Source organism: Perognathus longimembris, chromosome 1 (assembly GCF_023159225.1).
Source record: "Perognathus longimembris pacificus isolate PPM17 chromosome 1, ASM2315922v1, whole genome shotgun sequence".
NCBI lineage: Eukaryota > Metazoa > Chordata > Mammalia > Rodentia > Heteromyidae > Perognathus > Perognathus longimembris.
In genome coordinates this window covers 66,788,669-66,803,547 of record NC_063161.1, presented here as the reverse complement: position 1 = coordinate 66,803,547, position 14,879 = coordinate 66,788,669, and the positions used below count along the sequence as shown (strand labels likewise).

Sequence of the window (14,879 nt, the reverse complement as noted above, 5' to 3'; positions counted from 1 at the left end):
AGTTCTTCAGTTCAAGCCCAAGGACCAGAAAAAAAAAAAAAAGCTAGGCTGGGCATCCATGGCTCATACCTGTAATCCTAGCTCCTCAGGAGGCTGAGATCTGAGAATCACAGAAGTCAATCCAGACAAAAAAGTCTACAAGACTCTGTATTTCCAATTAATCACCCAAAGCTAGAAGTGCAGCTGTGACTCAGTGGTAGGGCCACAGACTTGAGTGAAAATTCCAATCCAAAGTGTTGTGGAAATCCTTTTCTGGTTCAGAAGCGTGATTTGTTCTTCTGTGCTTGTGTGACATGTGCGTCCTCCTAAATCTTGCTATCATGTGGGCACATTACCTGGCTGTTAAAAAAAAAAAAAAAGTCCAAGTCCCAGTATCTACACAAAAAAGAAGACAGACCATTATTATTATTATTTTTTTTTTTGCCAGTCCTGGGCTTTGCACTCAGCCTGAGCACTGTCCCTGGCTTCTTTTTGCTCAAGGCTAGCACTCTGCCACTTGAGCCACAGCGCCACTCTGGCTGTTTTCTCTGTGTGTGGTGCTGGGGAATCGAACCCACGGCTTCATGTATACGAGGCAAGCACTCGTGCCACTAGGCCATATTCCCAGCCCCCCCCATTAATTTTTTAAAAATTTTTATTCTTTTGCCAGTCCTGGGGCTTGAACTCAGGGCCTGAGCACTGTCCCTGGCTTCTTTTTGCTCAGGCTAGCACTCTGCCAACTTGAGCCACAGTGCCACTTCTGTGTGTATACACATACAGACACACACAGACACACACACAGACACACACACATATGGTGCTGAGGACTCGAACCTAGGGCTTCATGTATATGAGCCAAGCACTCTTGCCACTTCCTAGCCCCATCATTAATATTTTAATACTGAATGTAGAAGTGCAAAGCAATTGACAGTTAGCTATGGCTTTATTTAGTCAGTTGTGGGGTTTGAAATCTGGGCCTGGGTGCTGTCCCTGAACCCTTCTGCTCAAGATTAGCACTCTACCATTTTGAGCCACAGTACCCCTTATAATTTTCTGATGGTAAATGGAGATAAGAGTCTAACAGACTTTCCTTCCTGGGTTGGCTTAGATCTCAGCCTCTCCAGTAGCTAGGAATACAGGCCTGAGCCCTTGGCACCTGTCAATGGCTTTAGGGGGAGTTCAAATACTGCTCCTTCTCTGGATTCAGAAGTTGTTCTCCCTTCTTCCTTTTTTTTCCATTTTGTTTTGTTTTTGTTGCTGTTTGGGCTGGTGCCCTACCATTTGAGCCACAGCTCCACTTCTAGCTTTCTGGTGATTAATTGGAGATAAAGAGTCTCATGGAATTTCCTGTGTGGGCTGGCTTCCAACTATGATTCTCAGCCTGCTAAATAGCTAGGATTGGGCTGGAAATATGGCCTAGTGGTAAAGTGCTCGCCTCTCATACATGAAGCCCTGGCTTTGATTCCTCAGTACCACATATATAGTAAAAGCGGGAAGTGGTGTTGTGGCTCAAGTGGTAGAGTGTTAGCCTTGAGCAAAAAGAATCCAGGAACAGTGCTCAGGTCCTGAGTTCAAGCCCCAGGACTGGAAAAAAAATAGCTAGGACTACAGGAGTGACCCACCAGCACAGTGGCACTTGGTTTTTGCTTTGTTTTTAATAAGGGAAGAGAGTCACAGTGCTGTTGTGCCAAGTCGTGAAACGACCACCAAGAAGGCCACCGAGACTCAGACATTCCTAAATGCAAAAGCAAGGCAAGGCTTTATTCAAGCGAGCTGCAACTCGGGCCTCGTCCTACCCACCGACACAGTGGAGGGAGCCTCGAACTGCGATTACATAGGGCTTATAAAGGCAAAAAACAAAGTTAAAACAATCAGGTGTTCAAGCAAGCAAGATTAGGACACAGGTACAAATCTGATTGGCTCAGGGCTCGAGGCATTCTGGGGGCAGTTAGAGTTAAGTATTCCCAGTGGTTAGAGTTCTTGACCGACTGGGCCCTAATAAGCTTGTCCTGGGTTTGCTCACAGGGCCTGCTTATCTCAGGTTCATGTGGTAAAGTGCGGTTCTGACCTCAAAGTCTGGCACTTCAGTGCCACTTCTGTTTTTTTTGCTGGTTAACTGGAGATAAGAATCTTGGGGGCTGGGAATATGGCCTAGTGGCAAGAGTGCTTGCCCCATATACATGAAGCCCTGGGTTAGATTCCCCAGCACCACATATACGGAAAATGGCCACAAGTGGCGCTGTGACTCAAGTGGCAGAGTGCTAGCCTTGAGCAAAAAGAAGCCAGGGACAGTGCTCAGGCCCTGAGTCCAAGGCCCGGGACTGGCAAAAAAAAAAAAAAAAAAATCTTGGGAACTGTTTTGCTCAGATGGCTTCAAATTGTGATATTCAGATCTCAGCCTCCTGAGTAGCTAGGTTCACTGGTGCAAGCTGCCAGAGCCCAGCTTTAAGCACAAATTATTTTTATTTTATCTCATATTTATTTTTTGCCAGTCCTGGGGCTTGAACTCAGGGCCTAGGCACTGTCCCTGAGCTCTTTTGCTCAAGGCTAGCACTCTACCACTTTGAGACATAGCTCTAATTCATGTTTTTTGATGGTTGATTGGAAATAAGAGTCTCATGGACTTCTTGACACAAGGTTGGTCGTTGCTCTACCACTTGAATCACAACTCCACTTTTGGTTTTTGTTGTGGTTAACTGGAGATAAGAGTCTCAGGGACTGTCTTACCTGGGGTGGCTTTGAGTCACCAGTGCCTAGATGAAGACTTTGATTTTTTTGCATGTAGTTTTTGTGTGTACAAGTGAATACATGCATACAGGAATGCATATGTAAGCCTGGCGCTGGTGGCTAATGCCTGTAATCCTAGCACTAGCCTTGAGCAAAAGAAGCTCAGGGAGAGTGCCCAAGCCTTGAGTTCAGCCTCAGGACTAGCAAAAATAACAGAAAGGAATGTTTTGAATTACAAAAGCAATAGGTATCTATTGTAAAAGCTTAACAATATAGAATGTGAAAGATAAAAATGAGTCTTTCAGATATTTTTATGGGATTACATTTTTTCCTTTGTGCCAGTCCTGGGGCTGGAATTTAGGGCCTTGGTGATGTCCCTGAGCTTTATTTCCCCCTCAAGACTAGTGCTCTATCATTTGAGTCTCTGGCTTTTTTTAGGTGCTTAATTGGAGATTAATGTCATGGACTTTCCTGCCTAGGCTGACTTTGAACCTTGATCCTAAGATCTCAGCCTCCTGAGTAGCTAGGATTACAGATTTGAGCTACCAGCACCCAGATACTTGTGACGTTTTAGTGGTATATTGGAGATGAGTCTCACAGACTTTCCTGTCTTGGCTAGCTTTGAACCGCAACCCTCAGACTTCAGCTTCCTGAGTAACTAAGATTAAAGACATAAGCCATTTGATCCCAGTTGGCCAATCAAGTATTTTTCCTTTTCCTTAGCTTTCTGGTGGTTAATTGGAGATAATAGTTGCCCAGATTTTGCCGTAGATCAAGATCTACAGATCTTAGCTGCCTGACCTAGGATTATAGCTGTGAGCCACAGGCACCTGGCTGGCTATTCAAATTCTTACTGGCACAATTAACCTTTTTTCAAAAACTATGATGAAGCAAGAATGGTTATTATTATTATTATTATTATTATTGCCAGTCCTGGGGCATGAACTCAGGGCCTGAGCACTGCCTCTGGCTTCTTTTTGCTCAAGGCTAGCACTCTACCACTTGAGCCACAGTGGCACTTTTGGCCATTTTCTATATATGTGGTGCTGAGGAATCGAACCCAGGGCTTCATGCATGCTAGGCAAGCACTCTACTGCTAAGCCACATTCCCAGCTCCTGGTTATTAATTTTCCTAGTAAGCTTTTGTTACAATAGGATTTTCCTAGAAAGCTAAAATCCTAAAGAAAGAAATATAATTCAAGATTTCCTTTTAGCCAGGTGCTGGTGGCTCAGATCTGTAATCCTACCTACTTAGGAGGATGAGATCTAAGGATCATGATTCAAAGTTAGCCCCAGAAAACAAACTAAAGAGACTCATCTGTAATTAACTAGTCAAAAGCCAGAAATGGAGATGTGACTGAAGTCATACATTGCTGGCCCTGAGAGGAAAAAGCCAATATGGGAGCTTGAAGTTCTGAGTTCCCAGTACTGGCACTGTTAGCATTTCCCTAGCCAGGGGTCCTCAGCTCCTCCCACTAGACCCCAGACCCACCCATACCTAATGAGCCATTCCTACTCACTACCTAACTTCTTCCCCTTTACCCCCAGAGAGAAGCTGCCACCTGGATAAGGTACAGCCGCCATGTAGCTCCCTCTCCCATGGGAACTATGGCCCCACTAATAAACCTCCTTAAGAACCTTCTTCTCCTGCCTGTGATTATCTCCCCATGGTCCTCTGGGATGGCCGATACCTATGCTTTCAGGGTGTGTGTGTGTGTGTGTGTGTGTGTGTGTGTGTGTGTGTGTGTGTATCCACATTCCCAGTCCCGAGCTTGGAATTCTTAATGCTACTTAGAGGTTAAAGTTGGGACTGCTGATTGGTGAAGGTTTTCCACTGAGGTAGAAAATTCATAAGGAAAAACAGAATGGAGTTTTAAGTTCTCACCCCTGAGCAAAGCTGTTTTCTCTAAGGACTCTGGGAAATTCTCAGCAGAAGGCATGACCTGCTAGCAGTAGCTGAGTCCTACTGATGGCATCTGTTACACAGGACAAAGGAGTAAGGGACAGGTGGGGGCGGGGGCGGGGAGCAGTGGCTTACACCTATAATCCTAGCTAATTCAAGAGGCTGGGATCTTGAGGATCTAGGTTTGAAGCCAGACAGCACAGCCAACTCCATGAGACTTTTATCTAATTAAGCACCCAAAAACTCAGAAGTGCAGCAGTGGTTCAAGTGGTAGAGCACTAACCTTGAGCACAAAAGCTTAGGGACAGCACTCAGGTCCCGAGTTCAAGCCTTAGGGCCAAGAAAAAGAGTTGGGAACAGAGCTCTGGAAACAGGGTTGCTCATGGTGACTTTGACACTAGCAAAATGTGGGCCAATAAATGCTGTGAGTTCTGAATGTCACATTAGCACTCTCTCTCTCTGTTGTATGTGGATGCAGATGGCAGGAAAGTGGTCACAAATGACAAAGGTTGCTGTTAGGTTTTAAAAGTAGGTAGCTGGTAAAGGAGAACACCACGTGGTATTCAGGCAGGAGAGAAAAGTTTATTACCGAACTGCTGGCCTGTGGCCGAGATAATGCATGCATGGCCAGAGAGAAGGGAGAGAAGGGGCGACACCCACCCAGCCCTGCCTTATCTAGGGCAGGGGTGGGGTGGGGGGTAGCCAGGTGGATTAGGATGTGATCTCAGGGAAAGGGGAGGTAACTGCTTCCAGGTCTGCGGGTTACCCAGGTAACTGGGTGGAGACTTAATGAGGAGGGGGCATCTGCATGGAGCCCCCTGGGGACAGACCTTACATTTGCATTGTCTGGAAAAGGGACTTGATTTCTCCCCTTAAGTAATTTTGGTTCACTTAACTAATTTACTTCTATGTCATTATTTTAAAGACCATGCTGCAATGGTATGTGATATGTGGCAAATTCTCTTCTATTATTCTTCTTCTTCCTCTTTCTTCCTTTCTTTCTCCTCCCCCTCCCCCCCGCCCCTCTTTTCCTCCCTCCCTCCCTTCCTTCCTTCCTTTTGTTATTGCAGTACTGGACCTACTTGAACTCTGGGCCTGAGCACTGTCCCTGAGCTTCTTTAGCTCAAGGTTAGCATCCTACCACTCAAGCCACAGTGCCACTTCTGGCTTTTTCTATTTACATGGTACTGAGGAATTGAACCCAGGGCTTTGTGCATGCTACTCAAGCACTCTACCACTAAGCCATATTCGCAGCCCTTCTCTAGGGCTTGAACTCAGGGACTTGCAGTTCTGGCCTTGTTTTGTTTCCTCCAACCAGGTGTTCTACCATCTGAGCTGCAGCTCTACTTGTGGCTTTTTGATGGTTATCTGGAGAATAGGTTCTTCAGGATTTTCCTGCCCAGGCTGGCTTCCTCATGAGGAGCTAGGATTATAGGCAGTACCTGGGTTTCTTATTTCTCTTATTTAATCTTAAAATATTAATATGGGGCTTACAAGCTCATAAATCAGTTACTGTTCAAATGAAGAAACTGTGATATGACTTGTGTGAATAATATTGTGAGTAATAATAGTGTGAACAATATATTTGTTTTCTACTAGGCTTTGTTGGATTACTCTAGAATTTAAGAGAACAAGTGTTCTGCAAGAAGTTGCTGGCCACAAGATGTGGTCAAGCAGAACACTCCTCTCCCCCAGTTACCCCCTCAGTCTGAGGGTGATTTTGAGCCAGGAAGTGGTGGCTCATGCCTGTAGTCCTAGCTACTCAAAAGCTGAGTTCTGAGGATCAAGGATTCAAACCAGCTTGGGCAGAAAAGTCTATGAGAATTTTATCTCCAATTAACCAGCAAAAAAGCTGGAAGTAGAGGTGTGGCTCAAGTGGTAGAATACCAACATTAAGCAAAAAACCAACCAGGTAAGGACACAGGTCCTGAGTTCAGGCCCTAAAAACAAAAACAAACAAAAAAAGTGTGTGTTTTCTTTCTTTTAAAAAAATTAATTTAATTTTTTGCCAGTCTTGGGGCTTGGACTCAGGGCCTGTGTACTGTCCCTGGCTTCTTTTTGCTCAAGGCTAGCACTCTATCACTTGAGCCACAGTGCCACTTCCAGCTTTCTCTGTTTATGTGGTGCTGAGGAATTGAACCCAGCGCTTTATGCATGCAAGACAAGCACTCTACCTCTAAGCCATATTTCCCGGCCCTGTGTGTTTTCCTTGTTTTCTTTTTGTCAGTTCTGGCCACTTCTGGCCTTTTCTACATATGTGGTGCTGGGGAATCAAACCCAGGGTTTCATGTATACCAGTCAAGCACTCTTGCCATTAGGCCATATTCCCAGTCCTGTGTGTGTTTTCTTTTCTTTTTTTTTCTTTTTGCCAGTCCTGGGCCTTGGACTCAGGACCTGAGCACTGTCCCTGGCTTCTTTTTGCTCAAGGCTAGCACTCTGCCACTTGAGCCACAGTGCCACTTCTGGCCATTTCCTATATATGTGGGTGCTGGGGAATCGAACCCAGGGCTTTATGTATACGAAGCAAGTGCTCTTGCCACAAAGCCATATTCCCAGCCCCCCTGTGTGTGTTTTCTGTTTAGCACTTTTGGTGTAAGGAGAACAGGTCTATGAAATAAGTGTTTTTTTTTTTTTTTGGCCAGTCCTGGGCCTTGGACTCAGGGCCTGAGCGCTGTCCCTGGCTTCTTTTTGCTCAAGGCTAGCACTCTGCCACCTGAGCCACAGCGCCACCTCTGGCTGTTTTCTGTATATGTAGTGCTGGGGAATCGAACCCAGGGCCTCATGTATACAAGGCAAGCACTCTTGCCACTAGGCCATATCCCCAGCCCTGAAATAAGTGTTTTTATAAGCATATATTAGGTATTAAAGTTGTGTGTTGGTACTGGGGCTTAAACTCAGGCCTAGGCACTGTCCCTTATTTATTTACTTATTTATTTATCTATCTATCTATCTATTTATTTATTTATTTCTCAATGCCGGTGGTCTGTCATTTGAGCCACAGCACCACTTCTGGCTTTCCGATGGTTAATTGGAGATAAGAGCCTCGTGGACTTTCTTGCTCTGGCTGGCTTTGAACTGTGATCCTCAGATCTCAGCCTCCTGAGTAGCTAGGATTGTAGCCCAGCTTTAAAGTTGCCCTTTTGGGGCTGGGGATATGGCCTAGTGGCAAGAGTGCTTGCCTCGTATACATGAAGCCCTGGGTTCGATTCCCCAGCACCACATATACAGAAAACGGCCAGAGGTGGCGCTGTGGCTCAAGTGGCAGAGTGCTAGCCTTGAGCAAAAAGAAGCCAGGGACAGTGCTCAGGCCCTGAGTCCAAGGCCCAGGACTGGCAAAAAAAAAAAAAAAAAAAAAAAAAAAAAGTGTGCATAAAGTTGCCCTTTTTCAGGGGCTGGGAATATGGCCTAGTGGCAAGAGTGCTCGCCTCCTATACATGAAGCCCTGGGTTTGATTCCCGAGCACCACATATATAGAAAATGGCCAGAAGTGGCGCTGTGGCTCAAGTGGCACAATGCTAGCCTTGAGCAAAAAGGGGACAGGGCTCAGGACCAGAGTCCAAGCACCAGGCCTGGCAAAAAAAAAAAAAAAAAGTTCTCTTTTCAGTAGCAGCAATCTGCTACCCTGTAGCTTAACATCATTCTTCCATTCACTAAATAGAGAGAGGCCTGGAGGAGCCCAGGTTCTCCTAGATTGCTGATGTGCAATTAACCAGAGCATGACTCCTTCCCTGAGGGGTTCACAGCTACAAAGCAGACACAGTGCAGTCATTAAAAGTGCTCTCAGGAGGAAGTGCAGTGTACACTAGAAGCCAAAGGTCAATCACCCAGATTGTGTTAGCTTTGATTTCCTTCCTTCCACTCCCTCTCCCCTCCTTGAACTCTGGGCCTAAGGGCTGTCCCTAAACTCTTCTTGCTCAAGGCTAGCACTCTACCTCTTGAGTCATAGCACCACTTCAGTTTTTTCTGAGATGAGCTGGAGATAAGTCTCAAAGACTTTCCTGCCTGAGCTGGCTTCAAACTGCGCAACAAATCTCAGCTAGGATTACTGGTGTGAGCCAGTGGTGGCCTGCTCCTTTCTTTTCTTGAGCCTGGCTGTCTATGTAGCCCAGGCCTATAGCTGGTAAAACTGCTATGATACCTCTGTGTCCCCGGTTCTGCCTGGGATTATGGGTGTGGTTGGCACCCGCTAGCTTTGAGCTCTTGATTATTCAGTTTACGTCTTTTTTTTTTTTTTTTTTGCCAGTCCTGGGCCTTGGACTCAGGGCCTGAGCACTGTCCCTGGCTTCCTTTTGCTCAAGGCTAGCACTCTGCCACTTGAGCCACAGCGCCACTTCTGGCAGTTTTCTGTATATGTGGTGCTGGGGAATTGAACCCAGGGCCTCATGTATACGAGGCAAGCACTCTTGCCAGTAGGCCATATCTCCAGCCCCCTCAGTTTACCTTATAAAAACTTATTTTTGTGCCATTATTGGGGCCTGAACTCAGTCTGGTTCTAATTGCTCAAGAATAGTGCTATATACTTTCAACTTTTTGCTGGTTAATTGGAGATAAAAGTCTCATAGACTTTTCTGCCCAGGCTGGTTTGAAGTCTCATGGAGTTTCGTATCCAGGGTTGGCTTTGAACAGGATTCTCAGATCTTAGCCTCCTGAGTACCTGGCTAGGTTACAGGCATGAGCCGCTGGTACAAGATAGGTGTGAGTTGTAGATTTCAAAATTTAAGAATGCAAAAGTAAAATGGCATTAAATAACAGCACCTAGGTATAAAGTACCTTCAAGGAAAAAAATATGCAATCAGTGGTGAGGTTCTCAGTCGACTTCTTTTTTAAAAAAATATTTTTATTAATTAAATTTTGTTGACAAGGTGTTGTGCAAAAGGGGTATAGTTACATAATAGGGCAGTGAGTACATATCTTGTGATATCTTACACCTTCCTTTTGCTTTCCCTTCCCTAGATCAGGTAGGCATATTTACAATACCCAGTGTACCAAAATCATATACAGTAGCCATGTGGCGTAGGCCAAAGGAAATTCACCTAGAACTTTAAATATAACTGTCAACAATAGAGTTTGCTTATCCTTGTCTTATAAGATCATATGTACATAGCTGTTGAGCTATTGTGATCCACTGATAGGTCTATTCTAGACCTTTTATGTTTGGTTTTAGATACATAATGTAAGGTCGCTGACCCAAACCTGGTATTTCCATACCATTTGAAAAGAACTTTTTTGTTTTGCAGACCTGATCTCTACTGTTTCTCCCCACACCACCCCCAACAGTCATATATCAAGGAGACCATGCCTCTTTGTTCTCTGTGTTCTAGGCTTGTCCTGCTCAACATTGTTTGTTCAAGTTCTGACCATTTCCCTGAGAATACCAATATTTTATCATTTCTAATTGCTATGTAGTATTCCATTGTGTATAGGTACCACATTTTTTGGATCTATTCATCTGTAGAGGGGCATCTGGGTTGTTTCCATATTTTGGCTATTGTGAATTGTGCAGTGATAAACATGGATGTGCAGATGTCTTTATGGTATCTTGAGACCTGTTGTTCAGGATAGATGCCTAGGAGTGGTATGGCTGGGTCATAGGGTAGGTCTATGCTGAGCTTATTGAGGAACCCCCATACTGTTCTCCAAAGTGGTTTACTAATTTGCACCCTCACCAACAGTGGAGAAGGGTTCCTCTTTCTCTGCGTCCCCTCCGGCATTTATTGTTGGTTGAGTTCAGAGTATAGGCCATTCTAACTGGAGTGAGGTGGTATCTCAAGGTTGTTTTTTCAGTCCACTTCTTTTTTTTTATTAATTGAACATAAATTTTTTTACAAGGTGTTGTGCAAAAAGTGTACAATTACATGTAGGGCAGTGTGTACATTTCTTGTGATATCTTACAACCTGTTTTTCCATCCCTTGTCTAGGTCAGGTAGACACATATGCAATATACAATGTATCAAGCACATATACAGTGTTCACAGACTTGGTCTCTACTGTCTCTCCGTCTCCCTTTGTTAACAGTCATATATCAGGGAGATCATGCCCCTTTGTTTTCTGTGTTCTAGGCTTGTCTCACTCAACATTATTTGTTCGAGTTCTGACCATTTCCCTGCGAATAACAATATTTCACCATTCCTAATCGCTATGTAGTATTCCCTGCGAATAACAATATTTCACCATTCCTAATCGCTATGTAGTATTCCATTGTGTATAAGTACCATATTTTTTGGATCCATTCGTCTGTGGAGGGGCATCTGGGTTGTTTCCATATTTTGGCTATTGTGAATTGTGCCGCGATAAACATGGAAGTACAAATGTCTTTTTTTTGTTTTGTTTTTGTTTTTTTGGCCTGGGCCTTGGACTCAGGGCCTGAGCACTGTCCCTGGCTTCTTCCCGCTCAAGGCTAGCACTCTGCCACTTGAGCCACAGCGCCGCTTCTGGCCGTTTTCTGTATATGTGGTGCTGGGGAATCGAACCTAGGGCCTCGTGTATCCGAGGCAGGCACTCTTGCCACTAGGCTATATCCCCAGCCCTACAAATGTCTTTTTGATATCTTGGGTTTTGCTGTTTAGGATAGATGCCTAGGAGTGGTATGGCTGGGTCACAGGGTAGGTCTATATTGAGCTTTTTGAGAAACCTCCATACTGTTCTCCAAAGTGGTTGTACTAATTTGCACTCCCATCAACAATGGAGAAGGGTTCCTCTTTCCCTTCAGTCCACTTCTTAATGGCTGCTTTGGGTCTACCACTGGTGGTCCTCAAAGTCCCAAGTCCAGAAAGAGGAGCCGGACAGGGAGTTACGGCAGACGGCACAGGCTGGCGTCCAAGGACAGGGTTCGACGGAACCGCTGCCGGGGGATCCTGGAAGTTCAGGACCCAGAGGCAGATGAAAGCGCACGCCAGGGAGCGTAAAGGTCAGCTTCCCGACAGGAGAATACCAAGGGGTGCGGTGATAACGACCCAGTCCCATCCGCGGCTGCCCCGAAGGTGGTGGGCTAGCCAACCAGGGTGGAAGCCGCGGGGATAGTCCTGGTCATAGGTTACAAGAGGTTCGAGCCCCTCCGTTGGGAGACACGACCTACACTTTCTCCGACGAAGACAAGAGTCCCCGCTGTACGGCGGGGAAGTGCGGGGGAACGCGCGGGGGTCACCCCAATGTCACAGCGTGGGGCTGGCGCAAATCCAGCGCTCGCGACCAGCAAAGCCCGCTGGGCGCGCGCCCGACATCTTGCTCCCCGCGCCACCACCCAGACCTCTCGCTCCCTCCTCGTGCGCGCGCCACCTCCTCTCCTCCGTAGCGAGTGCGCGCCCTTCCCTTCGCGCCCGCTCACCGGCTCGTGCGCTCCTTCAGCCCCGCCCCCGCGCGCTCCCCTCTCAGTCCCGCCCGCGCGCTCCCCACACAGCCCCGCCCCCGCGCGCTCCCCTCACAGCCCCGCCCCCGCGCGCTTCCCTCACAGCCCCGAGCCCCGCTCCGCTGACGCGCGGGCGCCAGACGCCGCCGCGGGTCGAGGCTGACAAGCGGCAGCTGCGGCGCGGGCCTCCGGCCGCCACTCCCCCGCCGCCCCTCCCCCACCTGGCCGGGATCTCCGCCCCCTCTCCCGCCCCTCACTGCCGCTTCACGGGCGCCGGCTGTCGGCTATGGGCGCGCGGGTGTCGCCGTAGGGCCGGTGCCGGGACTGCAGTCGGAGCGGCGGCGCAACCTCCACAGCGGGCCGGGATGAGCGGGAGCGGCGCGGCCCCCGGCCCGAGCCCGAGCCCCGGCTCCTCCTCGGCAGCCTGCCGCTTCGCGCACTACTTCGTGTTGTGCGGGATCGACGCTGACAGCGGGCTAGAGCCGGACGAGCTGGCGGGTAAGGCCGGGCGGCGGCGGCGGGGTGCGGGCGGGCTGCGGGCTCCACACAAAGTCGGCTCCCCCCCGCCCCACCCCGGTCGCCGCTCTGCGACCCCGACCGACGCCTGGGCGGCGATTTAATGACATTGTTATTTATTCCGCGCGCCTGCTTGGCGGGGGAGGCGGGGCGCGGGGTTATTAATAACGGGCGCGGGCGGCCTGAGGGCCACAGCTCCGCGCCTGGCACCGCGTCCGTCCCGCGCCCGCTGTCTTCCGCGGAGGCGGCCAGTGAGTCATCGGGCGCGGGGATGCCTGGCCCTGGCTCGCGGCCCCCCCCCCCCCTCCGCTGCGGGGCCGTGAAGTTTGGCCCGACACGTGACTCACGGAGGCCTGGGGGAGGGGAGGGCGAGCCCGACCCCCGGCGCGGCGGCCGGCCGGCTGCGGACTTAGTCCTGGGCTGCTGTCGGGTGCGCCGCGCTCACCTGTCGTCGTCGTGTTCCCGCCCCCCGTCCTTTGGGTTTAGCGATGACAATCGAGTCACCCTTTGGAATCCCGGCCTTTTGGCAGATCACGGGGACCTTTGGAGCCGAGTTGGGGACCCGTCCTGATGCTTTGTCGATACCCGCCGGCGCCGTTCTGAGTTGGTGTAGTTCTACATCTCCTTCCCACCCATCCCTACATTTGGAAGCATCCGCAGGTTTCCTGGGGTTTCCTAGAGGGACACGGTCCTTCCTCCGGACTCGGTGATGGCGCAGTGCGGGGCAGAGCTTGGAGGGGACCGACGCTGGGAACCTGGCGTTCAAGGGATGCTGGGGCCTGGGGCAGGGCGCAGTGGTGAGGGGAGGCCTGGGAGAAGCGATTGACGGCATTTTTCACCTCTCTTTTTGCTTGCTTCATGGGATCCAAACCTTGATTTTTTTTTTTTCCTAATGGGTGCGACAAGTGACATCCACTGCCTGAACTTTATCTCTGTCAGTGCTAAACGCTTAGGTCATAATAGCCTTAGAGAACTGCTTCCTTTGGACATAGCATTTCTTATTGGTTACTTAAATCAGTGTGGATTTTCTCTCTTCCTTTGAGGGGAGGTGGAGGACTAGGAAGAATGTACAGTATTAAATAATCAACAATAGTAAACAAAACTGTTCAGCCTTAAAATACCCTACCCAGCCATCCTGCATCTTAGCTAAAGTGAGGATCTTTTGATTAAGTCAGCATCAAAGTAAAATAATCTTCAACAAAAACTAAGTCTAGTTTTAGTGTTTTTAAAAAAGAAACATAATAGAGTACCAGGTTTTCTTTCCTATATATGTAATTATGTAATCCTATGAATTTAGAGGAGAAACGGTTTGCAGATGGATTTGGAGAGATTTCTCTTTTGGGACAGATGAAAGAGGATTAGCTTTTTTAGGATCCTTGCCATACCTCACCCCCACCCCCATGCCCAAGTACTCTAAACTTTATGGCACTGGGCTCATTTGGAGATTTTCTGTGAATGGTGATGATGGATGAAAAAAAATCCTTGTATTTGTTTTCTCTACTAGCACAATACCTTGTATGATTTGGGATTTTTCAGTGCAAATGTTTTAATAAAACTAAATAGTAGCAGGGCATTGGTGGCTCACCCCTGTAATCCTAGCTACTCAGGGGCTGAGATCTAAGGATTTTAGTTCAAAGCCGGACAGGGCAGGGAAGTCCAAGACACCCTTATCTCCAACCACTAAAAAACTGGGAGTAGAGGGCTGGGAATATGGCCTAGTTGGGAATATGGCCTCGTGGCAAAAGAGTGCTTGCCTCCTGTACCTGAAGCCCTATGTTCAATTCCCCAGCACCACATATATAGAAAACGGCCAGAAGTGGCGCTGTGGCTCAAGTGGTAGAGTGCCAGCCTTGAGCAAAAAGAAGCCAGGGACAGTGCTCAGGCCCTGAGTCCAAGGCCCAGGACTGGCAAACAAACACACAAAACAAACAAAAAACTGTAAGTAGAGAGGTGGCTAAGTGGTAGTCAGCCTTGAGAGAAAAAGCTAAGGGACAGTGCCCAGGCCCTGAGTTCAAGCCATAGGACCAACACACACACACACCCCAAAACTAAGCTGGGCACAAGTGGTTCATACCTGTAATCCTAGCTGTTCAGAGACTGAGATCTTGGTTTGAAGTCAGTTGGGGCAGCAAAGTCCATGAGGTTGTTATCTCCAATAAACTACTCAGAAAGAGCCAGAAGTGACACTGTGGGGATAGAGAGAGAAGGAGAGGGAGAAGGAGAGGGAGAGGGAAAGAGGGAGAGGGAGAGAAAGAGAGAGAGAACGAGAACGCAACTAGATAGTTAAATATTTGGTTTTCAGTGGATTCAAATGTTTTCTTTTTTCTTTTAAGAAATAAGTAGAGAATGGAGGGAAAGCAATATTTGAAGAAAAAAATGGCCACAAACTTTCTAGAGCTGTCAAAAAAA

General features: G+C 47.9%; 1 protein-coding gene and 1 non-coding gene across 3 annotated transcripts in view; both read left to right on the top strand.

Annotated features, from left to right (window-relative positions):
• Positions 1-244: 244 nt before the first annotated feature.
• LOC125341835 lies at positions 245-345 on the top strand. Its single transcript, XR_007209091.1, has one exon. It is a non-coding gene; the product is annotated as a small nucleolar RNA U13 (small nucleolar RNA).
• Positions 346-12,090: 11,745 nt separating this feature from the next.
• Dennd5b (DENN domain containing 5B) overlaps positions 12,091-14,879 on the top strand; it is a 148,333-nt gene continuing 145,544 nt past the window's right edge. For both annotated transcript variants that reach the window (XM_048366961.1, XM_048366951.1), the window contains exon 1: positions 12,091-12,452. In XM_048366961.1, the coding sequence (XP_048222918.1) occupies positions 12,320-12,452 (133 nt within the window). In that variant the 5' untranslated portion in view covers positions 12,091-12,319. The remainder of the gene's footprint in view (positions 12,453-14,879) is intronic.